Raw genomic sequence first — 26,759 nt, forward strand, 5'->3', positions numbered from 1 at the left:
TTCGTTTGTAAATGAGCTCTTTCTGCTTGCTGCCATCTGTGGTTTCGCAGCCTTTCCTCAGCTGCGGCTTGTGGTTTAAAATGTTAAGGATTCTTCATACAAGCACCATTTATTACATATATATTTTTTACATAACCACAAATTATTCCGTAACATATATTACATCTTGGTTTGAAAAGCCAGGCGTCTGCTAAGGAAGGCAGGAGCGTCCCTTGAAAAGGAAAATGCAAACACCCTCCCTCCAAATTATTATAATTTTGAAATTAAGGGGTTCTCAGGCAAACACATGGGAGTAGGTATAACAGTCATTTATTAGGAAAAAAATTAAAAGAAAATATAAAAATAAAAATGCAATAATACAAAACAATACTGACTATTATAGATACATAGTATAATACTGGCTTTTTGCAAATACTAAAATGCGTGAAAAACGCCAATCACTTGTTTTAAAATTTTAAAAGTTTAATAGTAATAAAATAGTTATAAAAACAGTAATAAAAATTAGAGCAATAAGAATTTGGACAATCAGAGTTAGGACAATAAAGGGCAATAAAAGCAAAGAATTATGGACGTCTGTATGCTCTCAGGCACTAAAGCCACAAAAAGCATGCCTTGTGTAAAAAGGATTAATCCTTAAAAGCAATAGCCTGTTGTATATTCATATATCTCATAGATTATGCATAAATTCCTAGCAAACTAGGGATTTTTCTGGTTTTTGTCAACTTTTTCCCCTTAATCCTGGTGGCTCCTAAAAGACAGGAGGTGGAAGGATGTTTGTCTTTGCCAATATGAAGGCAGTAACTCTTGCTGTTATCTCTGTGAAGAAATTGATTATTTCATCCATTCCTTGTGCTGGCCACAAAAAGGTATCTTACATAATATAGCTTCTATTTCAATATTATGTGATAGCCTAAAAATATACTTAACACACCACTTAAAATTATTAATACAATATTACTTTAAAAAGGATTAATACAACACTACTTTCAAACATAACACATATAGTATTCATTTTAATATTTGCGAAGAGCCAATCATATAATATGCATTTTTCACAAAATGGATTTTATATGTGTGGTGTTAAAGTAACTGTGTTATAAAGTATTATTGATAAGTAATGTAATAGTTGGCTCTCACAATTACAAGATTAAAATTATGTGTATGTTAGGTGTGGGATTCCTTAAAATCAGAGAGTTTTGGGCACGTTGCAAAAGGCAGGCCTCAGAGACAGCAGGATGGTGATTAGAGATAAGCAGTAGCTATAAGTTTTGTCAGCAGAAAAATTATACAAGAAGTAGAAAGAAAGAACAAATAGAACAGTGGTCTGTGTATTAACGCTTGGGTAGAATAACTCACTAAGTTGCAGAAAAGTATCTCTGGTGAGATATTAGGAAGTTCTAAGCTTAATAATGGAGCTCTGTGCATTGTATCTTGAGGCTTACAAGCAAGTATTGTATTCGAAATAAGCAAGCATTGTTTTAACCAAAGGCACGTGTATTTATAGTGATTGGATAGAACTACTGTCAGTATGCTTTTGCTTTGTGTGATTGGTCAAAAAGATTTTAAAGTAAGTTGTAACATTAAGTTCTTGGTCTGTTGCCTGGATGTGAGCTGCTGGCATCTTCCCATTGTCATAACCATGTAATGAGACTGATGCTAAAAAACAAACAGCTGGAGATGCGTTCCTCAGCAGCCCCGTCCCGTTGGTGATTTGTACACAGCCCCCGGTGGGCGATAGTTAGGCAGAGATGTTATTGTAATATGTCCCCCACAACGGCCTTGTAGCCTCCTGACTCCAAGAATCAAAAGCGTTCTTAAGTCCCTACCACTGACTGCAAAGTGAGAGTACACCCACCAGAGAACTCCAAAGGAGCAGAAATCCTAGAAGTTCTGTGAAACCCCAGAGACTGGGTACACTGACACAGATCATAAAGAAGATAAATTGCTTCCACTGAGCCATTCTGAGAAGAATGGCTACAAACCAGCCCATTCAAACTGCTGTTACTTATATTCTTACCTTGTGCCTTAATTTTGCTGTAGACTTGTTAGAGATTGCAAATGTGTGAACTCATTCTTGTAGATTGATGGACTAATGTTGTCCCCCTATTGCTGTGCTTTCTGAAAGACAAGTGAAAGCCTCACAGGGCTACTCTGCATGCTTTAGATAACTGTTTAAGTAACATTTTGAACAGAGAATTTTAATTGTATTAGTCATTAATACAATTGTCCTATTTTGAATAAATGAAGATTACAAGTCTTTGTTGAGGGAAGTACATGAGGAACAGTAAGAAGTGCTGGGGTGGTTCATTTAAGAGGTCAAGAATGGATTGGCCCGTGTCTGCCACTGGGAAGATTATAACTCTGCTGTGGGTAGCAACCCCACAGTCATGGTAAGAGGCAAGAAAGCCATACCAGACCTCTTATCATTCCTCAATTGTCTCTTAATACAACAGAGACTAAATGGCAACACTGGGTTAGCCTCTGCTCTCACCATTAAGAAACTTAAGATTTTGTCCTGTTCCCACTGTCCCTGCCCACACCAACAGATTCAAGTAAATTTTTTTAAAATGTCCTAGGGTGACATTATGATGCTTGTATCCCCAGTTGTGTGTTCTGTTTATGCTGGATATTATATTCTGTGCCTTTGAGACTGGCTCTAAGAGTGAAGGTAGGGAGAAGAAGCATAGAGTTTGTTATCTGTCAACACTGGTGCTTGGCACCGACTGACTGTCACTTTATCATCCTACTGTAAGACTTTCATACCTTCTCTCTGTGAGTTCTCACAGGCAGCTCCTTACAACACTGACTCCTTTTCTCTTTGTCCCACACAGCTGGCCGACTTCTTCCTGTCCCTAGCACAACCACCTAACCCTTTATATCCCTAGTAGCACATATTAACTCTTACTGCCCCTAGCATGACTGCCTGACCCTTGCTCCTGGCAGCAGCACAACCAACTGACTCCAGCTCTACTCTCAACTAGCTAACCCAACTCTTTTATAACACCCATCCTTACTGGACACAGCTGTGGCCTATTAAAGACAAGGCTGTTCCTACTCTTAGGTAATCAGTACAGTTGCAACTCCTCAGGTGCAAGATTGCCTTCCGCATTATCTCTATTCTCTCACAATACATCCTCCCACAGCTATCAGCCCGCACTCATTCCTCCACATTCTGCTGGATTGTTGTTGTCTGGGCATCAATGGAGCAGGACAGAGCACTCCTTTTCTTTTTAGTTAGTTTAGCTAGCTAAGGCGGAAAAGTTTTCCCTGGACTGTTTATTCTTCTTTCCCTTTTCTTGGAACTGTTCAAACCTACTCCAGACTGGGACCCGGGAAGCACCCAGAGCTTGCACTTTGTGGCCCACTGGGGGCTACTCTGGGCAGCAGCCTTTGCCAGTGCCAGAGGGACTGATAACAGAGCAACCACTCACAAGAGAGACTTTCTGAATTTGTCATATCTTCAGAGCCACGAATGAGTTTTGTCATTTGGTATTGTTCATTTTTTGTGGAGTGTTTTTCCTATTAAATAAACAGGTTTTATCCACTTCCCTCTGAGGAAATTTTTCCTGAACCGGTTGAGGGGAGGGGACGTGTGGGTTTGCTAACTGGGGGGAGGGGGGGGGGGGGGTGCCCTTTCGGAGGGTTTCTCCCAAATTTGCCCTAAACCAGGACAGAAAAGTGAGGGTAGATTATCTGAATCAAAAATGACAGTCAATTGTTCAAGCCAAATGACTCATAGAAAAGGAAAATGAGGGTCTGTTATAGATAAGTAATGCAATAGCTGGCTGGTTTTTTACAAATTTTTTTTTCAAAATTACAAGATACATATTATGTGTATGTTAAGATGTGTAGTGATGTTATTGTAATATGTCCCCCATTATGGCCTTAGTGGTCAGGGCATTTAGGGGGAGGGCAGGCTTGTTACTAAAAGGCACAGCATGGCAGCGCCTGACCTCCAGTCATGTTGCAAGAAAGCTCCACCACTGGACGGTGACAAAGAGTTAACAGACAGACTTTGGAAGGGACTAGGGTTACCTGATGCAACACCAAGGTATAAAAAGTAGAGCAGCCATTTTGTGAGTGAGCCACGGGGTGGGACTCCCAGGCCTGTTTTTCCTTATTTAGTCCTTTTGTTGTATTTTTTGTGAAAGTTTAATAAACCTTTTAGCATTTTTAAAGTGAGCAGTCATTTCCCACATAAAAATACAGTTTTTATTTCTATTGTTAATTAGGCTTAGACATAGTAGTGAAATAGCTGATGTAAGTATGCTTTTGTTAAAATTCCTGTTTGAACGGGATAACATCCAATGAACACAGGATGATGACACCTGCTACAGATCTGCCAATTATCAGCACTCACTGTCTGAAGGCAGTGTGGACAAAGGCCCAAAAGCTGAAGGTTATGATAAGAATGGACTAAAACAACAGCCAAGGAATAGGCATCCTCTAAAAAGGCGGAGCCATGCTAAACAGTTCTTGGAATATGTAAACTCATTTTGGGAAAAGTTTACTATGCAAAATTGCTTATGAATATGTAACATGCTGATGCAATAGAAATGGTATATAAAGGGTGTTTCCAAAATAGCAGGTGTGCTCTTGGCTGAGTGCTAAGATGCACCTGGCTTTAATCTTTGCTTTATTGTCTTTGTCTCCTATTGTCCTTTATTAAACTTTTAAAATTTTCACAGGAGAGTGAAACGTGTTTTTCACACTGTCAGAGTCAGAATACAACCTCACACCCTGTGGGTCAGTGTGTTGGTAGTAGTCTGATTAAATGGTGGCTTCAGTCCTCCAGGAGTGACATGTGTGGTTGTATTGAAGCAGTGATTGTGTAGAAGGATGTAGTTTTGCTCTGAACATCTAGTGGTAGTGTAGATGGGCCTGGTCTTCCCCTGGAAATCCAGTGGAAAAGAAAACTACTCTTCTGGGAATCCAGTGGGAAAAGGCTGCTGTGGTGTTCCGAACCTCGAATTATATCTAGGTAAGAATACTTGGCTCCTCCCTCTGGGTGGAGCATCTCACAATGGAGTGATGTAATTTTATCAGTCATGCAGGGATACTCAATGGCCCATTAACAGAAGGTACTTTCCAGAAGCAGGATTATGTGTGGAAGAGATAAAGAAAACTGCATAATTAACAAATACCTTGTGGGTAGGTAACAGAAGATAACTCCCCCAACGTCTAACACATGGCAGTAGACTACACACACCCAGCCACAACTTGCATTTCCAATCTAAGACACCTGTAAAGTTGGCTTTCAATGTGGCTGAGGCTGTAGAAAGGAAGAGGATGGGACAGGTTACAGCAGGGAAAATAAGCAGATGCAGTCTGGCCTGGTTTGGAGGAAGCACAAGCAAGGTCGTATGGGTAACCTCTTTATTGCCAGAAGAAGGGTGTGAAGTTTGCTGTCTAGAGGCCCTTCAGCTCTCCTGCCACACACCTTGCTCGCCTCAGATGAGCTTTGAGTGCCCTGATCTGAGCCGTGCTCTGGCCTGGGCAGGGAGCTTTGGACCCTCTGGAGGGACGAGCTGTCGGGAAAACTCTGGGTCCAAGGAGGGGAGAGTGTCCTCAGCAGCACAGCTCTCCTCTCTGCCTTGGCATGAGGCTGGGTTTGGGACAGGTCATTGGAAATTCTGTCTGCAGGTTGGTGCAGGCCTATGCCGAACAACCTGCCCTAATACAGACCGAACAATCCGATTTGCCATGGTCCTTGTGTCCAAAGTGTTGCCTGAGGTTGCTGGATTCCTTTCTCTCACCAAGCTCCCCTTCACCATTGCAGGATTCTCAGGCTCCTTGGTTTTGTCAAAGCCAGCCCCTTTTGCATGGAGCTGTGGTCCTAAGGCAGGCAGCTTTACTCCTGCGCTTTCTTCCTGGCTCTGTTCTTCAGATGCTCTAGGGAATCCCGGCTGCATCTGTCTGTTGGTGACCTTACCCTTGGGAAGCTTCAGGAGTTCGGTGTACTCACAGCTGCAGTCTCCTCCAAACTGAGAAGCTACCATGGATTTCAAGAGGCAGCAAATATTCTTAACAACTTGGATGGTGAGATAGTCAAGGCAAGCATTTAAACGTGCTCTGTCTGTTTCAGCTTCCTTGGATGTGTCTGCTTGGGTGGCTCCCCCATCAACAAGCTGCTCCTTGTGCCTGGCTGCCCTCCCTGACTCAGAAGCTTTGGACTCCAGATGGTCCCCCAAGATCTCCAACACCATCGCCAGAAGCTCCTTGGCCACCAGTTCTATTTCCTGTCGGCGGTCTAGTGGTGTCTCTGCAGGCTCTGTTCTCACGGAGCTGCCAAAAGCACTTCCTCTGATCCCCTGAGCAGTGTTCCTTAAAAAATTGACACGCTGGTCCCAAGGAACCTTCAGCCTTGCAAACACTTTATACACAATGGTCTCAACCAGCTCTTGGAGCTTCTGGGCTTCTGCTGTGGTCAGCTGCTCAAAGACAGCTTTCAAGAGGCCGTCAGCAGTGTTGTCCAGCTTCCTCTGGGAGCCAGTGGCTCTGCTGGCATCTTCCTGACCCAGCTCAGCTGTGGAGTGGGTTTGGCCCTTGTCTAAAGGTACTTTCACTCTTCTGAATCTCCCTGATTTCAGGGGGCTCTCTTTGCTCTTCTGTGGAGGTGGACAAGAAGGTTTCTGAGGCTGCAGCTGCTGCTGTGCCCTGCAGGAAGTGTCAGTGGTTCCTGACACTTTGGGACCATCCTTGAATTTGGCCAAAAGAGGCAGAAGCCCTTCCTGAAAGGTGACACCAGGTTGTGGGTCATGGTGCCTGGACGAGCACTCAGCCCCTGCGTGCTGAGGCTCCCCGCAGGCTCAGGCTGGCCCTCTGCTTCGGCCAGGCCACGAGGGCAGGAGAGAAGGGCTTCCCTCCACACGGGGTGTGCCTGCACATGGCCCTGCTGCCCGTGCCCAGCTCAGCGCCCTGCGCTGGCTCAGCTCTCAGCCGTGGAGTCCTTTCGTCACCACAGCGCCCAGCCCAGCAGCACAGCCCTGCACAGTCCCATGGCCCTGAACACAAGGCTTTGCCTACCTCTCTCTGCCCCAAGATCTGCTCTGACTGCAGCTTGGTCCTGGTCAGGTACTGCCTGTACTCGTTGAACTCCTTCACAGTGCAAATCACCTGTGGAGGGACGAGGGCAGAATCCCCCAGAAACTGTCAAGCCATGCAGTCGGCCTTCCCCAAAACAGCCTGACCCCAGCAGGAGAGGAGCCGCCCCCAAGCCCTCCGCCCATACCCTGGTGTTGGGGCCACTGATGTCCCCCCAGTCAGGGCTGAAGAGGCAGCGTGGGGCAGGCTGAGAAGGGCAGGCCTGGGGCTTGCCAGGCCCATGTTGGTGCTGCTTCTGCTCCCAGGGACACCAGCGCACGCCTCTGTCCTCTGGCAGCAGCAGGCGGCTGCAGCAAGGGCTGTGGGAGCCCTGTTGAAGAGGGCTGTTCTTGATCAGCCTGAAGTCCAAACCTACCTTGTTGTCACTGGTGACAAAGCCCTGTTTCTTCAGCATCCGCAGGATGTCCTTGCGCATGTGGTAGTCCTGAAGGTGGGGGTCATGCAGGCAGTTGTATTGCAGGTTCAGGTGATGCATGTAGGGATCATCCAGATTGAAAGAAGGACATTGCCAGTGAAGCTGTAAGAGACATTTCCCAGAGTATGAAGGAGGCAGGAGAGCAGTAGAGAGGAGAGCTTTTCTGTACTCTTTTATTTCCTTTACCTTTTCCCCCAGCTTTCCCCTGCAGAAGACAGAGTTGGACTTGGGCTTCACATAGATCTTGACTCCGAGTGGGAGATCCAGCAGGTAATCCATCAGCCTGGTGGCTCAGTCTCCCAGGTGTGCAGTTCTGGGGCCAATCTGTGAAGACACAGACACTCGGGCAGTAGCTCAATAAGCTTCCTGCACAGCAGGTGCAAGAGAAGGAGCTGAGGGTCTTGAGGGTCCTTAGGCCTAGAGCAGACCCCTAAGCCCCAGACTCACCAGCTAAGCTCTCTCTATCAGCCCACTACAGACAGCTTTCCTGTCTGTAGTTCCCAGAACACTCAGCAGTGACTCTTCCTTTTGGCAGGACACCAGCAGTGAGATGGAGCTCCAGAGCTGCTTCCAAGAGCTCTTGTGGTGCTGCAATCCCACGCTGACTCCTTGTGCTCCAGAGGTCTCCCAGCGATGGGGCATTGTTCCATCATGGTGATGTCACATCACTGCACTGTCACATCACTGCGTTGACATTGTGTCACATGGAAACTGTCCACCACACCTGGGGAGAGGGGGGCCCACCTGGAGGCTCCTTTGGACAGCCCTGTGGGCCACCCCCACTCTGGGTGACCCAGCTGTGAGAGCTGCTGTCCACAGGCCCCTTCCCCTGTCCCCGGTTGTGTCATTCTGTCAGGCAAAGCTTCCTCACCAACAGGAAGGAATGGCAGGAATTGCCACTCCAAAGATGCCCAGTTTGGGGGCTGCTTTTCCTCCTTTCCCTTTTTAGACCTTCTTCCCTGTCATGGCCAAGCAGTCACAGCTGGGGAAATTGCAGCAAACTGGATGTTTGGCCCATCCCTGGCAACATGAGATTCCTTGGTCACATTTTGAGAAAGAGAAGCACAGGCTGAGGGAAAGCCTTCTCCTCCCCTTTCCTCAGGATCCCCCTCAGCCCAGACACCTCTCTGCTGTCTTTCCAGTCTCCCCTGCCCTGGCTTCTGCTGTTCCTGTCTGCTCTTGTTATGTATGTTTTGATCAAACAATCAGATAATATAAAAGGGTTAGCTATGATTGTAAGTAAACAAATGTGAAATATAAGGTACAGAAATATCAGGGGGGCTGTGTTTGGATTGTAACCGTAGAAACCTCCCCAGGAAAATACTGGACCCTTCTGTTGCAGTCACACTCACCAGTAACACTGCTTGGAAACCCACAATCCTTCCCATCCCGATTTTAAGATTAAGGATTCCAGTCAGTAGACCTCAGGAGAGATGGCCAATGATTGTTTTAGAGTAAGAATACTGATGAAGTTATTAACTATTAGAACCAATCAATGTAAATGTTAAATTTAAGAGTGGGCATAGTTTGTGTAGCATGTAAAAGAATGCACATAATGATGATTCAGCAGAACAAGTAAATAAAATGGATGGTTTTGTTTGTTAAGTGGAACACATTTCCAGAGGAGTTATCCCTGTGTTCCCAGCACCTGAATAAAGAAGTGTCTGCTTATTCACATCCAATTGGTATTGGATAAGTTTCTTTTTTCCTGTTTGGTGACACTCTCGCTTCCCACCCATTCTTGGCTGGATTTGGTGAGGTCTCTGGTGCCTGTTCCTCCAGCCCGTCTGGTTCCTTGGGGCAGCTTTTACACTGCAGAGCCCTGCCAGCCTCGCTCTTTGCACAAAGAGCAATCTGTCAGAGGTGCAGTGATTGAGCCCCACGGGGCTCTTGGGAAACAGCGAGGGGCACAGCGCAGAGACACTGTTCCTCTGCTCCCAAAGCAGTTTCTGGCACACGCTCCAGCTGCAGCTCTTCTCCAGCTTGGCCAGGGGAGGAGCAGCATTGGCTGTGCCCCAGCTTCCCTGGGCCACATGTCCTGCTCAGCCACGAGGGTCCTGGGCCCTGCAGTGCCTTCATGCACACCCGCACCTGGGGCAGTGCTCAGGCAGCTCCAGCATCTCCAGCGTGCAGTCCCGGAGGCCGAGCAGGAGGTTCTGTGTGCAGTTCCTTGGCAGCTGCAAAGCACAGGTGCTGAGGAATACACCTGGGGCAGGTAGCTCGGGCTGCAGCTGCAGTGCCAGCTCCAGGCTGAGCTCTGGCTGGCAGGAGCCCGAGGGAAGAGCCCACGTCCTGCTGACCCTTGGCAGGACAAGGAGCCCAGGACCTGTGGCACAACCAGGCCAGTGGCCACTCAGAGACAGAGCAGATGCCAAGCCTCAGGAGGAAGAGCTGAGACTTTGCTGTGCTCGGACTGTGAAGGCGTAACAGCCATGGGCTTCAAGGTTCCTCCCTGGAGGCACTGGCTCAAGCTGTTTCTGTGTTCCTGTGCCGCAAATAAATTGTTTTGTGGAATGAGACATGTGAGACTTTGCTGTGGGAAACCTGGTCTGACTGTGTGAGAGTGGGGGGAGTGCAGGGAGTCACTGGGGGTACCAGTGGCTCACCTGAGCCACCCACTGCAAAGGGGATTTGGTCCCAACAGGAGCAGTCTGGTGATGGGAGTGTGACTGCCAGAGTGCCTGGGGGTGCTCAGACAGGGACGTTTCCTTAACAACAGGGCTGCCTGAGAGCTGGAGCAGAGCCCAGGTCATGCACCTGCTGGGCTCTGCCCATAAGAAACAGGGAAAGGTGCAGCAGAATGCCCTGGTGTGGGGAAGGCTACTAGGCAGGAAAGGAAATGGAACAAGTTAAACCACACCCCAGTTTTGTCCGATCGCTCTGTGTGCTCATCCTCTTGGACTTGGCCTCAGCATTTGAGCAGGTGCAGAGCGCTAGGAAAGGGAGGGCAAGGCAAGGCAAAGGCAACACCATGGTGGAAGACTTGTCTCGTGGCTTGGCTCTCTCTGGAGAAAAGCCTAAGGTGTAATTATTGACAGTTCCCACTGGATGGCTCCCGAAGCCCAGCGGGGACGGCAATGCTGAGCACAGCCGGCAGCTTCGATTCAGCTCCAGCCGTTCTCTCCCGTGTTACCAACCACAACAGAATGATAACCTTAGCCCAGAGCCAGGGAGGATGAACATTCCCACGGGATTGCACGCACCAGGAAGGGTTTTTATAAAGTGCACCTGTGAGTGCATGGGCAGGAACTCTGAGACCAAACTGTGACCACAGCTGTTAAAGAAATACAAGAGATGCTCACAACAACTTTGTTTTAACACACTCTGCTCAGATCTTTTGTTATCTCAATTCTTTGTGCCCCAGTTGAGAACCAAGAAGGACTGTCGTGCCTGAACCCCAGCCGGGAACTCAATCCCACACAGCTGCTTGCTGCTCTGGTGAGATGGGGGAGAGAATCCAGAAATGGTAAAGAATAGTTAAATAACTGAAACAAGACTAAATATATTGACATTACTGCTGCTACTACTATTAATAGTAATGGGAAGGAGAGAGAACAGAATAAAACCTGAGAGAAACCAGCAGTGCCCAGAAGTCGCTCATCACCCACTGACCAATGCCCAGCCTGTTCCCCAGTAGCAATCGGTGGCTCCTGGCCAACCCCCTCCCAGTTTCTGGACTGGGCAAGAGGTTCGGTGGTCCAGAATATCCCTCTGGCTGGTTTGAGTTGGGTCTCCTGGCCATGCTCCCCCTTGCTGGCAGAGCACGGGACACTGAAAAGTCTTGACTTGGAGTGAGCTCAACAGGGCTCCAACTCAGCGTGTTACAAACATTGCTCTCACTTTGAATCCCCAACACAGCACTGGAGCAGCTTCTGGGGAGAAAATTATCTCTCTCCCAATTAAAACCAAGACATCCAGCAGCCCCCAGTGAAAAACCCTCCCTGTGAGCCCTGACCGCTGCAGTCCCCACCTCCCTCAGTCACCCTTCAGTTCTCCCCAGCACCCCTTGAGCCCCCTGCCCCACCAATGGCCCCTGTGACCCCCAGAACACTCCAGCCATGCCCTGTCTCCCCCACAAACACCCAGAGGCGCCCCCAGACCCACTCACGCCTTCGGCTGCTTGAGGGCCATGGTGGGCACTGCGGGGGACCCCTGCCCACTCCTGGAGCAGCTGGAACAGCTGCTGCTGCCCCTGCACTGAAGCCCTGGCATCTCCTCTTGGCCCAACAGTTTTGATTCCCTGCTGCACACACAGGAATGTGGCATTTTTATCTCAGAAATAGCAGCTGCAGAGGAGCAGGAAGACTCATGGGTGGTGAGGAGACCATTTCTATGGGGCAGGGACATAGGGATATGGTTACAGGCCCAGGGACATCAGACCATAGCCACGGGTATGCAGCTTTTGGGGCTACCTGGCAATAGGAGTAAGGCCATGGTGATGCAGGTGAGGGATGTGCTGCTTCCCCTCTTGTGGTGTCACACACCCCAGAGGCACACCAGGATGTACACAGCCACTTGGCTTTCATATCCACATGATGGGGAAGGTTCTTCCTCCTCTTCCCTGGCTTGGAGAGCTGGGGACCATTTTCACCTCTGCCTGAGCCAGTTGGTGGCTTCAGAGAGATCCTGGTGCTTCTGGCACACCAAAGCTCTCTGCACCTTCTCATTCCCTCTCCTGTCCCCACAGAGCTCCGTCTGCCCAGACCCAGCCTCTCAGTCCTGCCTGGGCACAAGGTGGCTCCAGGAGCTGACGTGATGTTCCGCTGCACCACCACGTACCCCAGCACCGGCTGTTACCTGTACCTGGAGGGCCAGATCCGAGCCCAGCTACTCCCCAGGGAACGAGGGGACTACAACCTCTCCCTCGTGCAGGAAGGTGACAGCGGCCACTACAGCTGCCAGTGCTACACCTTCAATGCTTTGAGAGAATGGTCTGCTGCCAGCAACACCCTGCACTTGGTGGTGAGAGGTGAGACATCCGCCCAGCCACATCCTGCTCCGCTCTTCCTCCCTGCAATCTGTACATCCTGGGGGCACTAGAAAAGAGGATTTAGGGCAGGAAAGCAGCTGTATGAGGGGACCAGGGAGAGGGTTCCAGCTTCCTTCACCTGTGTTTGAGCCTGGCCAGCTCCTCAGGGACCCTATAGATGACCTAGAGACCCTATAGATACAGGGTTGCTGGGCTTATAGTTAAACTAAGAGAATAAGGTAAGATTCTGAAAGGGTAAGTGTCAGAGGAGACCTATCCCTGCACTGGCCCAGAAAGTACCTGTGTCCTGGGCTGCATTCTCAGCAGCGTGGGCAGCATGGGAAGGAGGCGATTCAGCCACTGGTGGAGAGCAGCTCCCCCTGCCCAGGACACCTTCCCCACGTATCTGTGGCCTCGGGCTGTGGCAGGGCTGGGGCTGGACACTGACAGCTTGTGGAGAGCAGCTGAGCTATCCCTCAGGCTCACTGTTGGGGCAAAGTCACCAGTGCTTTGGAGGGAAAATGGGAAGAAAAAGGAGAAGGGAAAGGCAGCCCCATTTCTCACTGAACTTTGATCTCTGCTGTGCTCTTCACCCCTTTCTGAAGTAACTCCTATTACTTGTTGCAGGGAACACTTCTGCCCTCAAGAAGGGAAATTGTCTAAGAGCTTGCAGTAGCATTACTGTGCCAGTGAAAATGAGTACAATTTTCTTCTGGAAAACATTTTATTAAAAAAATTTAAATGCCTGTTCCTAGGAGATGCTTGCTAATGCAAACACCACAAACTGTTATGTTACTTTAATTGCTTGTAGAGCAGTCTTTGTGTCCTTTTATTTTAAGTAGCTGCTTTTGGACAGATGTCACCCACAAGTCTTACTGGTCAAGTATTATTCTTTTTTTGTTCGGGCTTCATTCTCCATGCATCATTCTCTCTCCTTACCTGTGTTGCTGTTCTCATATATTCATATTTTGGTCCCAGAAATCACCTACTTCATGAAATAATGTTTCAAAGATCCTAATCCTTAACATAAGGTGAGGTTTGACATGAGATAAATGTGAAACCAACCAATGTTCAAGGCAGGGAGTACCCCTGCCCTGAGGAGTTGATTCCATTTCTCACATCCATGAGCTCTCTGTCTTAGGAGAAATCATTCCATTCAAATGGAGACCAGAGATGCTGTTACCTTAGGTCATCATTGCTTCTGGCAGGTCTGGCTCTTGGGTACTCTGGCTGTCTCTCCAGAGACTGATGGCCCAGGGATGTCAGTGCTGAGTTCAGGTTCAGAGACCGATCCAGCTTCCGAGCCTCTTCTTCCAGAACAGCAGCTCTGGGCTCTTTGAGCACAGCAGCAAAGGAGCAGGACAGCTCCTCATGAAGGTCTGACAGCTCCTGGCTGGTCCTTGCACAGCTCTCAGTGTAGTTCTGCCAGTGCTGTCGGTCTTGGGCCAGCTGTGCCTGCAGCAGGGACACCTGAAAGAGGCACAAGGCCCGGCTCAGACAAGCCCACGCTGGCAGGAGCAGCTGCAGCCCCACGGTACCGGCTCCCGGGGCAGACACAGCCTCCAGCTCCAGCCCTCACCAACACTCTGTCCTGGGGCAAGGGGAAAGGAACAGGCTCCCAGACAGAACAGAGCTCAGATGAGCAACAAGTCCAGTTCAAGGCCAGCAAAGCCTTCCCACGTACATCCCTCAGCCACCACGGGTCTGTTAGAGAGAGTTCTGAGGGGATTTAGGAACCCAACTCTGATTTCCAAAGCACACATTTGGGCCATGGAGACCTTTCTCCACAGGCTGTGCCTCAGCACGAGGGCTGCTGCTCCCTTGAGTTCCTGGAGGACTCTTCTACTTGAGCTGCTGGGACAGGCAGCTGAGGGACAGGGAGCAAACTCTCCCTCTCGTAAACTTCAGAGCATTCCAGACAGGAGTAGAGGACAATGTGGACAACTAAGCCAAAAGGAATAATAAGCCTCTGGCATTGCCTCAGGTCCCTGCATTTCTGCTAAAATGCAAGCTCCACTGTTACAGAGTCAAGGGAAAATGGAAACAGGCAACAAAGGAGAACATCCTGGTCCAGACTGCCCAGGGAAGTAGAGGAATCACTGTCCCTGGAAGTACTCAGAAAACGTGTGGCTGTGGCACTTCAGGCCATGGTAGTGTTGGGATTGACCATGCTGGTTTAATAGTTGGATTAGATTATTTGAAAGGGCTTTTTCAACCTTAAGCATTTTATGATTCTATGATTCTGATATTTTCAGGTGGCTTCCAGTGTTCTGAATTTCATTCCATCTCTCTCTCCCACCACCTGATTTTAGACAGATCAGAGATAAGACCAAGGTAAAGGATGTTTGGTTGCTGCCAACAGATGCACAACTGACAACACATGCAGTACTCACTTCCTGAGAGCTGAACACAACTCAGGCTGTAGCAGCATGCACAGCTGTGGCCATGAGTACAGACACAGCAACCTTTGATGAAAGTTTACCTACTCCTCACCTGGTTCTGTAATTCAACTAAGCGCTGACTGCAGTGAGCATGAGACTCCTCCTGTGAAGAAAATGAAAGGATGTTTTTTCAGTCTGTTTGGTCACAGCCACAGGCAATATTCAACTTCTATTAGGTCTGTACTGGAGGGCTGCTCCCACTGGGATTTCCCATCATTCCTCTGTATGACCAAAGCCTCCTCATACCAAGGAACATGTTGTTCTCACCTGTCCAGAAGCAGGCAACTTGCACTGGTCAGACTCAGAGAGAGAAAATCCAGAGGCATCTGGGAATAACCGACCCCTAAAACATCTCTTCAGTTTCCTCCGTTCGTGTTCCACCTGCACATTGGATGGGAGAGAGGATCACAGAAACCTGTCAGGAAACATGGCACAAAAGGATCCCTGGGCATCATGGCAAGGAGATCTCTGCTCTGAGACCTCAAATTGCACTAGACAACACTGAGGGCAAAAAGCCCTCACTGGGGGCTGTGCAAGAGAGGCCAGTGTGTGTGCAGGGACACAGGGCCAGGGAGGGAGGCAGTGGAGTGAAGGTGCCCTTGTGAAAGCCATGGGCTGCCCAAGAGAGGGAACAAACAAAAGGGTGAACCCACAGCAGGGACAGGGAGAGGCAAGGAAACAAGCAGAGGTCTCCAAAGCACTGCCTGGGCTGAGGTGCCAAGTTCCAGAGGAGCCTGAGGCTCTGCAGCGGCAGCAAAAGCTCAATTTACCTGCTCAAGAGTCCTCCTGAGTTCAGTGTTTTGTTGCTTGAGCTCCACCTTATCATCTTCCAGCTTTGCAACTGCTCGCTGCAGACATTCCAGGCTCTGCAACATGAGTCTCTTCTCTGACAGCCATGACAGCTGCTCCCCTTCAGCAACAGCCTGCTGGGCATTCAGAGAGGAGATTCCATGAGCTGGTGCCACATAAATGTTAGAAGGGTGCCAGAATCAATATATACGGTGGAGAGTGACCACAGCAGGAACGGACAGTGTTAAGGTCCTTCTTCTTCTCCTTGTCCATAGGCCAAAACAACACACACTCTCTCTCTAGGGCCCCTCCACCAAATCCCCTTGGAGAATTGAGTACTTTGTTCTGGATCTGCTTCCTGCTAGTTTTGTTTTCAGTGTTCCCCATTCTGGTTTTGAGAGACTGGAAGCATTAATTTCCTATCCAGACACTTCATAGTTTTATAAAGCTCTGTAATGTCTCTACCTCTCTCTCAGCCATTTCTTGTCAGTTGTAAATATTTAAACTTTACTCCCCTTGGGGAAGTTAATTACCATCTTTGGTCATCCTCTTTGATCATCACTAAATTCTCCTACCTACAGTTCTACTCTCTGTCCTTAGACAACCAAACATGCAAGATGTTGGTGAAGCATACATATTTGCAGTGATAAAACACTACAGTTTTTTCTCTATTCACTTTACCTGTTACATCCTCATACAGAACTGCTTTTTGAAAATACCATGTTATCAATCAGGCAATAAGCATTGCTTGAAACTTAGTCAGGAGCCACCTCCTCCTCCTTTGTGCTTTTCTTAATGAACTGCTCCTTGGAGCACCTATAAATGCAGTCTTGGTATCAGCAGTAAATCAACCTGTATGGATGCCACTGCATTACCTGACTGAACCTTCCTGCATACCTGACCTACATGGATGTAACTGAAACCTCATGCTCTTTTCACATTTCTTGCTCTTGTCACATCTTTACTTCCCATCAACAGATCTCAATATGTGACAGCATTCCCGGATCAGACTGCAAGTAATATTTCTCAAGCCATAAGTAACCTGACCAGGCAATAAAAGAAATCCCATTCCTTTAATACACTGGAAAAGTTGTTGCTCAGAAATCTCCATCTCAGGAAGCATCCTCGAAACAGTGCAGCTGCTCTTCAGCTCTTGGTAAAAAACTCTGCTCAGTTTAGTTCATCACTCTGCTCATCTGCTCCATTATTTCCCACACCACATCCAAACCCCCATATGTTGCATGGGCATAGGAGAAGCAGCTCCCCATGCCCAGCTTTTGGCCTGGATCTGATCTGAGCAGCAAGCTCCAGAGCTGGATCAGTCATTCTGGGCGAGCCAGGAAACAATCTGGCAGTCAGTGGCCTCTGGCTGGAGCCAGGCAGACAGACAAGGCTGCCTGCTGCAGCCCAGGCTGCTTTACCCAAGCAGGCCTGGAGTGACGGGGATAGAGACCCACCTCTTCATGGGAAGAAGCACTGGAATAGTTCAGGGACACTGGAGTAGACTGAAGATAAATGCCAGTGCCTACCTGTTGATGAAATAGGTCTGTGTCTCTCTCTGAAATCATTCTCTGCAGGATGGTTATTTCTTTCTTCAGATTCCCATTGGCCATTTCACTCTTGCTCAGTGCAGCACTCATGACTTGAGCGTTCTCTCTCCATTCATGTTCTCTGTTTTCTCTCTGCTTCAAAGCAGCAGCCACATATGCCAACTCTTCATCATTGGCTTCCCTCTCAGCTTCCAACTGTTGGGTAATTTCCTTCTGCCTTTGCAAGAGATGGTCTCTCACCTGGAGAATTTTCCTCTTCTCTACTTCTTCCTCCTCCCATTTTTGGAGTTTTTGAATTTGTTTCTTTTGGGTTTCCCCTTCATCTTTCCATTGTAAAGCCAATGTTAATTCTTTCAGGAGCTCACTCTGCCTCCTAAGCTCTTGTTCTCTCTCTATCAGAGTCTTCTTTAAATACTTGATTCTGTCTGTCTGGTCCTTGATCTCTTTATCCTTCTTTGTCAGAGTCTGCTGAACATGCTGGAGATCTTCCCGAAGAGCTCTTACTTCCACTTCTAACTGCTTTTGCTCACTTTGAGCCATGATCTCTCCTTCTCTCTCAGGGAAGGTTTCTTTCAGGGGCTCTTGCTCTTCATCATGTCTAACCTCTTCATTCTTCTCAGTTAGCCTAAGCTGGAGATTCTGCAAAGTCTTTAGTTCTTCTTCTACATGCTGGAGTTTTTGCCTAAGAGTGTCATTGTCCTCATCTTTCTTCCTCACCACTTCCTCAAATAGAGTCACTTGCTTCTGGCATGATGTTAGTGCTACTTTCATGCTTTCTTCACGAAGCTGGAATGTGTTAATTTGCTCTGTCTGCTTGAGGAACTCCAAATTGATCTTCTTCAACATCTGCCTTGCTTTGTCTAGATCCTGCTCTAGACTTTTGGCCTGCTTGCCTGCCACCTCCTTCTGCTCTCGTAGGTCCTGGACATGCACTTGCAAAGATACTATCTCTTGATGTCTAGCTTCAAGAGAAGATTCAGCATATTCTAGTTTTTGCAGTATGGCTTTAGTGTGCACCGCTGTTTCTTCCTTCTGCTGTTGAAGCTTTGTGATGGCATCCTCCAGAACACAAATCTTGTCTTCTTTTTCTTTCAGAGTCAGATTTGTTGCTTGGAAATGTCTTTGCTCAGCTTCATGCTTTTCCACCTTTTCCTTGCATGCCTCACATTGCTTTCTAAGGGACAAAATTTCCTGCTCTTTTTCCTTTAGTTCCATTTGAATACACTGCAGAATTTGTTTCTGCTGTTCAGAGTCTTGCTTTTGTTTTTGGAAGGTCTCAATCAGTTCCTTCTGAGATTCAATCATTAAATCCTTTTCTTTCAATATTGTCCTATAGTATTCTAAGTCTCTGTGCAAGACATTAATCTGTTCCTCTTTTTTTTCCTCATAGCTCCTTGTTTGTTGCTTTTGGATGTCCATAAGTCTTTCTTTTTCTTTTAAGGTTGCTAAGGTCTGCTCCAGTTGGTCACGGACAGTCTTTAACTGCATTTCCATGACTTCTTCAACTTCCTGCGTTTGCTTTTGTTGTGACTCAAGCTCTTGATCTTTCTTAGATAAAGAAAGTGTCATGATTTCTACTTCACCAAGAAGCTCTTGCAGATGCCTGTCTTGCTGCTCCTTGTGCTGCTGCAAGAGCCTTAACTCTTCCCTTTGAGTGTCACACTCACTCTCTCTGTCCTTAAGAACAGTCCTGAGGTGTTCAAGGCTAGCATTTAGAGATTTCACATCTTCTCTCTCCTTTTCCAGTTCTTGAATCTGTTGAGTTAGAGAAAGAAGCTCCAACCTTTTCTCCTTCAGGTTTCCTTTCATATCATCAAGATCCACAAGCAGATTTCTGACTTGTACTGCACCATGCTGTTCTAGAATCATTATTTTCTCCTCCTGGAATTTGATCTCCAGGTGTCTCTCCTCCAGCTCTTTGCTTACCCTGCTGACAGCAGAGTTCTGCAATTCTAATTGCTTCTCCAGCTCCCTTATCAGTTCTTGCTGGGATCTGATCTCTTGGTCCTTCTCTTCCAGCTCTTGGCTCATTTTGCTTAAAATGATCCTCTGCTTTTCTTGCTGCTTCTCCAACTCCTGTATCTGTTCCTGTTGGGATTCTGTCTTCTGTTCTTTCTCGGTTATATCCTTAATAACCTGATTAAGAGCAGTTTTATGCATTTCTTTCTGCTTTTCCAACAGTCTCATCTGCTCTTGGTACAACTTCATTTCTCCCTCCCTCTCTGACAGGATGGCAGTCACACGAGTGAGATGCTCCTGCAAAGCATTGGTCTCTGCTGCCTCTTTCTGAAGAATCTCCATTTTCTTCCCCTGGTTTTGCACTTCCTCATTTTTAATTTTTAACATGGACAGGGCAGTTTGGAGTTCTTGTTCAAGGGAGTGATTCTTGTCTATTGCTGTATTTGCTCGGGTTTCAGAGGCTGTGACTGATTCATTCAGAAGTTTTATTTCATACTCTAATTTTTCTTTATTTGACTGCAGTCTGTCCCATTCATGCTGTAAAACAAGGGGGAAAAGATTCATTCTCTCTCTTGGTTTGCATTTCAGAGCAGATCTGGACTCCTGCTGCAGGGGCAGGCACAGGCTGCCCCTCTCTCTCTGCCCCTCGGCATGCTGCAGACCTTTGCTGGTTCCCCCCTTGATGCTGCTCTTGCCCAGCTCGCTCAGCCTGTCCCAGCTTCCTTTCTGCCCTTCCCCGACCTCTTGCAGCTCAGTTCCAGTGCTCCTTTGGGCAGGAGCTGCCAGAACTGCAGCCAGGATTTCAAGTCCATGCTAAGTAGGATTTAGGCAGTGCCACGAGGATGTGCTCTCCATCAGGGAGGAAGGCAAGAGCAAACACCCCCAGCATTTCCTTCCCTGGGGCTGGGCTGACAGGAGTGGTGTTCCACCTCTCCCATATAGAGCTTCCATGGCTCCATCCCCGAGAGCCCCACTGCCCTCTCTTGGAGCAGCAATGGCCAGATCAGTCTGTCATTCCCTGCTGCCACTCAGGACGAGTTCTCCCCTTGCAGGCTCATGTCCTGGTGTGGATCAGCACTTGGCTTTCCTCTCTTCTCTCCCCACTGGCTGCTCTCAGATGGCCAAGGCCAAACACCTTTCTATTAACAGCAAACTTGGTCAACTCACCCCTCTAACCCTTCCATATATTTAGGAATCTGGACAAGGGTTTGGACACAAGGAATTCCCCAAACCATGCAATGTCCACAGAGACAGTGTGGATATTGAGAACTAAAGCTTCTAGAGCACAGAAGCCCAGCATGGAGGAAAATCAGCAGCCCTAGCATTAATTTGCCTTGGCATGACTACAACATCTTTTCTTCCTTATTCAGAAGAATGTAGTTAGAAGAGTTTAACTGGAAAAAGCTGTTCCTTAGAACTATTAACACAAGGTCCAAACATAGCTAGGAAATGGCCCTCTGTGGCATCTACCAATCTCACCAGCACATCCTTCCTTTCCTTCTCCAGGTTTTCCAATTTCCTCTTCAGAGATGCCACCTCCTGACGAAGAGTCACAGCCTCTTCCTGCAAGGCAATGGTCTCTTCCTTCAAGGCATTTTCTAGAGAGGTCTTCTGGTGCTCTGCCCTCAACATTGCTGCAGGAGGGAAGGGGAAGGAGAAGGAGAAGGGGACAAGCAAAGCAAAGTCACACTGATGTGCATCCTGCAGAGACAACAGCACTGTCTTCTCTGCCTGCCGGTGTTTGCCAGGCCCTAAGCACACAAGGGCTCCAAAGCTGACAGAAATGAAGGAAACTTCCAGGCAGAGTAAAAAGCAGGAATGAAAGGGGCAAGGTTCAGAGGGCTAGGAATGTGTGTTTGCTCTTGGCCTTGTGCAGAGTGAGCAATCCAGGAGGGACAAAGGAGAGGGGATGCCTGTTCAGCCCTGCTCAGAGAGGCCAATGGCCCTGGAGGCTCTGGCAGGGCCTGGAGTTTGGGGGAATCGAGCTGAGGCACCCAGCTACAGCTCCTTAACAGAGACACGGCCCATGAAAGGCTCCAGCCCAGGACCAGCCCTAGCACAGCCAGATGGCTCTGCAAGCCACAGCATCTTTCTCAAGAAAAAGCTTTCACTGGCACTTGGATGGATACCTTAGTGTGGTAGCTGGTTGTTTTTCCCCTCTGCCATTTTTTTTTTTTTCTATGTGACATCAAAGAACCCCACTGGAGAGACAGAATGGGGCAGTGGGTGGGAGAAGAGAAGCTGTACCTGTCTGACTTTCATGCAACTGTATCTGCAGCTCCTGATTGCTGGCTCTGAGATTGTCTATCTGATCCTGCCCTGTGCTCAGCTCCAGTTCCAAGGCCTGTATCTTGTTCCTTGCATCATTCTGGAAGAGATAAGAGGAGAAGAATCACATGTCATTGCCACTGCTGGCAGGAGACAAAGGGTTACAAACACTAAAGCAGAAATAGCTATGTGGGAAAGGACAGCTGGACTGTAGTGGTAGATGTGATTGTGATCCTCCTTCCTCCCCATCCCAGTAAGCCAAGCTCCCTACAAGGACTGACACCCATTCTGGCCTTGGCACAGTGCTTGTCCAGCAGCCCAACAGCAATATAGGATTTCTGGGTGCACTGGGCACACATTACCAGATCTTTCTGGGAATGTTCCAGGTGCTGCTGCAGGTGTTGCAGAGCTGCTGCCACTCTGTCCACCGTGAGCTCTGCAGGGACATCTCCAGCCTGAGAAGCAGTTAGACCCATGACATGACCCTCTTCTGAAAAGAGAAGACAATCTTTTTCAAGATTTAATCCAGTGGTCTCCAAGAAACAAGGCCTCTCTACCTAGGAGGAGGTGCCTTTGTCATTGTCTTAGAGCTCACCTTGCAGCAGGATGTGTGGCACAGGCTGACATTATTCTGATGACCACTAATGTCAGCATTGCCTTAGAGACAACTGCAAGGGCCCTGGGCTTGACATGGACTTGGCCCCTGCACGAGCTTGACAGGACTTGGTTCCTTCTCTCATGACTCTGATCATTTCTCTACATACAAACATGGACTTGTGTCTCTACAGGGAAGTCAAACTGTCAAGACTTCCCAAGGCCTGAGTCAGCCTAAACTGACAGGGTGAGTGTGTGATACCAGGGTGACCAGGAACACCCACTCACTCCACCTGCTCTCCCACACCTGCTCACCCAGCCTCCCACACTTGCCAGAGCTCCAAGTGACCAAGTCTCTGCTGTCCCTGATCATCTGGTGGAGAGCCAACAGCAGTTTGTCCAGCTGGGATTGAGTTTCCTGGTGGGCATCACTGGCCTGTTGACACTGTATGGCCAAGGTCTCTGCTCTGTTCTCGGAGCTCTGGAGCCTCACACGCAGCTCAGACACCTCAGCCTCCAGCACGTCCACAGAGTCCCTCAAGGCACATTCTCCTGCTCGAGACTCCTCCAGTTCCTGCAGCAGCTGCTGCTCTCGAGTTGCCTGGGAAGCCTCCATCTGCAGCAGTGTGTCCTGCAGGGCCTGGATCTGGAAGATGGATGCACAGAGCCTCAGGGACAGGGCTGCTCCTGAGGCCGCAGAGGGGGAGTAGTGGGAGGAATGAAGGAGAAATTATTTCAGGCAAAAGCCATGCCAAAACCAGAAGGCACAAAAGCAAGGATTCCAATGGAGACAAATGTAGAGAAAAGAGGGAAAGGGAGGCAGTGGGCATCCTTGAGGCTGCAGCCCTGAACAGCAGCTGGCTGAGATGGCTGTGCTGGAAGTGCCCTGCCCAGCCTGCCACAGCCACCTCTGTGTCCCCACATTGCTCAGTGCCAGCACAGGCACCAACTCTGTCTGGGACAACACTGCTCATGGAGGGACAGAGGAGCTCCAGAGGAGGCTGCTGCTGCTTCCCCTCCCAGATTTCCTGCTGGGAGCCGGGAGAGAACGGTGCAAAACTTCGGCAGCAGACAGCAGATCCAGCCTGGGCCTCAGGGTGCAGCAGCAGCCCCAGGCAGAACACGGCAGCTGTGGATGCTGCCAGGAGGGGAAAGAGCTTGGGGCCTCCAAGCCAAAGGTGGTGTTGTGTGTCCCTGGAGAAGAGGATGCCACTGCACAGCTTACCTGGGTGCTGCGCTCCTGCATTTCTCTTCTATGCTCTGAGTGAAGCTCCTCAGCCTGGGTAAGGGCAGAACGAAGCTGAGACACCTGATTGATCTGGGCCAGGTTGTTTTCTTCCAGGGTTCTGAGGCTCAGATCCTTTTTTTCCAGAGACAGAGTTAGCCTGTAGCACAAGGCCAACAGATACCATGAGAGACATTCATATCCCTTGGGTGCCTCAGAGTTGGTCAACTCCAACTCAACTGATAGAGTTGACCACTACATCAGGCAACATTTAGAATGTGTCAAGCTTTGTCTGGGGTAGATGATGAGTGAGTCCAGAGCTTATGGGTCAGAATTAAAGGACAGACAAGGAAGGATGACATTGCTGTGGGTGTTTGCTAGAGGCCACCTAAACAGGAGGAGAAGTAGAAGGCTTTCTAAGGCAACATAAAGCAACCTCAGAGTCACAGGCCCTGGTTCTTGTGGGGAACTTTAGCTTCCCTGCCATCAGCTAGAGAAGCAAGACAGTACAGGATGTTTATGGAAAGCATTCATGAAAACTTGCTGTCACAGGCAGTGGAGGATCCCACAAGGAACAGCATGCTGCTCAACCTTACTCTAACAATCAGGGAAGGCCTTGTTGGAGATGTGAGCTTGAGGTCACCCTTGGATGCACTGCCTATGAATGAGATTGTGGAGTTCAGCTGGGGGTGAGGAAAAAGCAGGGCACCAAGCAAGATTACAACCACAGACCTCTTGAGAGCAAACTGCAGTCTCTCCAGGGACCTTCTTGAAAGAAGCACATGAGAACAGGCCCTGCAGACTAAAGGGATACAAGGTGATATTCAAGGATCACTCCCTCCAGGCTCAACAACAATACATCCTAGTGAGCAAGAAATTGGGCAAAGGGGGAAAGAGACCTGAGTCTCAGGATGAGCAAAGAACTCCTGTCATTCCTCAAGCGCAAGCAGGAAGTGTTGCTATCGCGCCCCAAAAACTTAAGTGGCTCACAGATACACCCGTCTGGGTAGAACAGTGGCCGCTGGCTACAGAAAAAAGGAGAGCGCTCTCTCAAATTGTAAAAGAGGAATTGGCAAAGGGACATATAGTAGAAACCCAGAGCCCTTGGAATTCTCCGGTGTTCATTATTAAGAAACCGGGGAAAGACAAGTGGCAGCTCCTCCACAATCTGAGAAAAATTAATAATGTCATTGAGGACATAGGATCTCTTCAACCAGGAATGCCTTCCCCATCGATGCTTCCCCAAAATTGGAAATTAGCAGTGCTTGATATCAAAGACTGCTTCTTTCAAATTCCCCTACACCCAAATGATGCACCATGCTTTGTCTTCTCTAAGCCCTCTCTTAATAGAGTGGCTCCCATGAAACGCTACCTTTGGACAGTCCTTCCTCAGGGTCTCAAATGCTCTCCCACCATCTGTCAGTGGTATGTGGCCAGAGTTCTGTCCCCAGTCTGTGCCAAGTGGAAAGATTGCATTTTGTATCATTACATGGATTATGTCCTTGTCTGTGCCAACAGTGACAACGTACTTGCAGAGGCGTTGGAGGACAGCTGGATTTGAGTTGCAGAAGGAAAAAGTGCAGCACCTGCCGCCTTGGAAGTATCTGGGCCTTGAAATTGGTAACAGAACCATCACACCCCAGAGACCAATGATAAATGATGATCCAAAAACATTAAGGGATCTCCACCAGCTTTGTGGGTCTCTAAATTGGGTCAGACCCTGGCTGGGGCTCACCATGGGAGAGTTGTCTCCCATCTTCAATTTATTGAGGGGGGGAGAAGAGTTAGACTCCCCGAGGGCCCTAACTCAGGAGGCCAGGGCTGCTTTGGAGAAAATTCAGTCCACCCTAGCAGACAGGCCCACAGGTGTCGTGAGGGCCTGCCCTTCTGATTCGTCATCCTTGGTAAGTTGCCACACCTCCATGGATTGATCTTTCAATGGGACATAGACCAACGGGATCCCCTCTTAATTATAGAGTGGGTGTTCCTTGGTCATCAGTTGTCCCAAAGTATCACCAAGCCACAAGAGTTGATGGCCCAGCTGATCATGCAGGCCAGAGCTCGTCTGCAGGTGTTGGTGGGGTGTGACTTCGCATGCATTCATCTCCCTATCAGAATATCCACAGGGAGACTCTCCAAGGAAATACTTGAGCACCTGTTTCAGACCAATGAAAACTTGCAATTCTCCTTAGACAGTTTCACTGGACAAATTCTCATCAGCCATCCAGGCCACAGATTGTTTGAAGTGCAGTTTCATTTGATTCCAAAAAGTATCCAGAGCAGTGAACCACTGAAAGCACTGACAGTTTTCACAGACGCGTCGGGAGCGTCCCACAAATCTGTGATCACATGGAAAGACCCCAGACTCAGCAGTGGGAAGCTGATGTAAAGGTTGTGGAGGGCTCCCCACAGGTTGCTGAGCTGGACGCTGTTGTCAGGGCCTTTGAGAGGTTTTCAGAACCAATTAATATAGTTACAGATTCGACATATGTGGCAGGTGTGGTGTCCAGGGCAGAACATGCAGTGCTCAAAGAGGTTTCCAACCCAGTGATATTCAGTTTGTTCTCAAAACTAATCCATCTGGTTTCACAACGAGAGCAGCCTTTCTTTGTAATGCATGTGAGATCACACAACGATCTCCCAGGTTTTATAGCAGAAGGTAACTGTAGGGCAGATGCACTGGCCACCCCTCTGCAGCTGGTTGGTCAACCAAATATCCTTAGCAGGCCAAGATAAGCCATCGTTTCATCAAAATGCCCCAGGACTGGTCCGCCAATTCCAACTGCGGCATGACCAGGCCAAGGCAATCGTGGCTGCTTGCCCCCAGTATCAGGAGTCCACTCTACAAACCGTGAGTTCAGGAGTGAACCCCAGGGGACTCCGCAGTTGTGAAGTGTGGCAAACTGACATCACACATATACAGGAATTCGGGAGGTTCCAACATGTACATGTTTCAGTAGATACTTTCTCCGGACCAGTCTTTGCCTCAGCCCACAGTGGACAGAGAGCTGCAGATGCCAAAAAACATCTTATGCAGGCATTTGTGGCCTTGGTGGTCCCCACCACCATCAAGACAGATAATGGCTCAGCCTATATTTCCAGAGCATTTGGGGAGTTTTTACAAGAGTGGGGGGTGAACCATCAGACAGGAATTGCACACTCCCCCACCAGCCAGGCTGTGATAGAAGTAACACATCAGACCTTAAAAAAGGTCCTCCTTTGCCAGTGGGGAGATATTCAGGCCATGTCTCCACAGATGAGGCTCTGCAAAGCCCTTTTCACCATTAACTTCTTAAATTGTTCTTTTGATAGGCTTGAACCCCCAGTCCTGCGTCATTTTAAACAACATCAGCAGCTCAGACCCGAAGAGAGACCTCCAGTGTTAATTAGGGATCCAGACTCTGGAGAAATCCAGGGACCACTTGGGGACAGGGGTATGCGTGCG

The 26,759-nt window shown here is 48.5% G+C and overlaps 2 protein-coding genes across 4 annotated transcripts in view; both read right to left on the minus strand.

Annotated features, from left to right (window-relative positions):
• Positions 1-292: 292 nt before the first annotated feature.
• On the minus strand, positions 293-13,813 carry LOC146765696 (uncharacterized). Of its 2 annotated transcripts, XM_085557917.1 has the most exons (5): positions 13,672-13,813; positions 7,706-7,843; positions 7,460-7,621; positions 7,027-7,116; positions 293-6,731 (listed from the first exon to the last, which is right to left on the minus strand). In XM_085557917.1, the coding sequence occupies exons 2-5, from the start codon at positions 7,796-7,798 to the stop codon at positions 5,622-5,624; spliced, it is 1,455 nt and encodes a 484-aa protein (XP_085414043.1). In that variant the 5' UTR covers positions 7,799-7,843; positions 13,672-13,813; the 3' UTR covers positions 293-5,621. The 2 variants fall into 2 exon arrangements, with proteins under 2 accessions (XP_085414043.1, XP_085414042.1); XM_085557916.1 differs by having other exon boundaries at positions 7,460-7,843.
• LOC110479205 (uncharacterized) overlaps positions 13,194-26,759 on the minus strand; it is a 32,512-nt gene continuing 18,946 nt past the window's right edge. Inside the window, exons 22-31 of one of the 2 annotated variants that reach the window (XM_085557914.1) lie at positions 23,315-23,474; positions 22,423-22,735; positions 21,858-21,985; positions 21,475-21,595; positions 20,707-20,861; positions 17,248-19,764; positions 15,700-15,855; positions 15,197-15,310; positions 14,982-15,032; positions 13,194-13,958 (exon numbers count right to left, since the gene is read on the minus strand). In XM_085557914.1, the coding sequence (XP_085414040.1) occupies positions 13,668-13,958; positions 14,982-15,032; positions 15,197-15,310; positions 15,700-15,855; positions 17,248-19,764; positions 20,707-20,861; positions 21,475-21,595; positions 21,858-21,985; positions 22,423-22,735; positions 23,315-23,474 (4,006 nt within the window). In that variant the 3' untranslated portion in view covers positions 13,194-13,667. The remainder of the gene's footprint in view (positions 13,959-14,981; positions 15,033-15,196; positions 15,311-15,699; positions 15,856-17,247; positions 19,765-20,706; positions 20,862-21,474; positions 21,596-21,857; positions 21,986-22,422; positions 22,736-23,314; positions 23,475-26,759) is intronic. The other variant, XM_085557915.1, reaches the window with a different exon arrangement.

This window comes from Lonchura striata, chromosome 20, assembly GCF_050655825.1.
Source record: "Lonchura striata isolate lonStrDom1 chromosome 20, ASM5065582v1, whole genome shotgun sequence".
In the NCBI taxonomy this organism is placed as follows: Eukaryota; Metazoa; Chordata; class Aves; order Passeriformes; family Estrildidae; genus Lonchura; species Lonchura striata.

Coding starts and splice junctions, on each gene's coding strand:
- LOC146765696 (XM_085557916.1), bottom strand. CDS start 7,798: ATGGATTACCTGCTGGATCTCCCACTCGGAGTCAAGATCTATGTGAAG. Junction 7,117..7,459: donor TTGTCACCAGTGACAACAAG/GTAGGTTTGGAC, acceptor GTCCCTCCACAG/GTGATTTGCACTGTGAAGGA. Junction 6,732..7,026: donor AGATCTTGGGGCAGAGAGAG/GTAGGCAAAGCC, acceptor GTCACCTTTCAG/GAAGGGCTTCTGCCTCTTTT.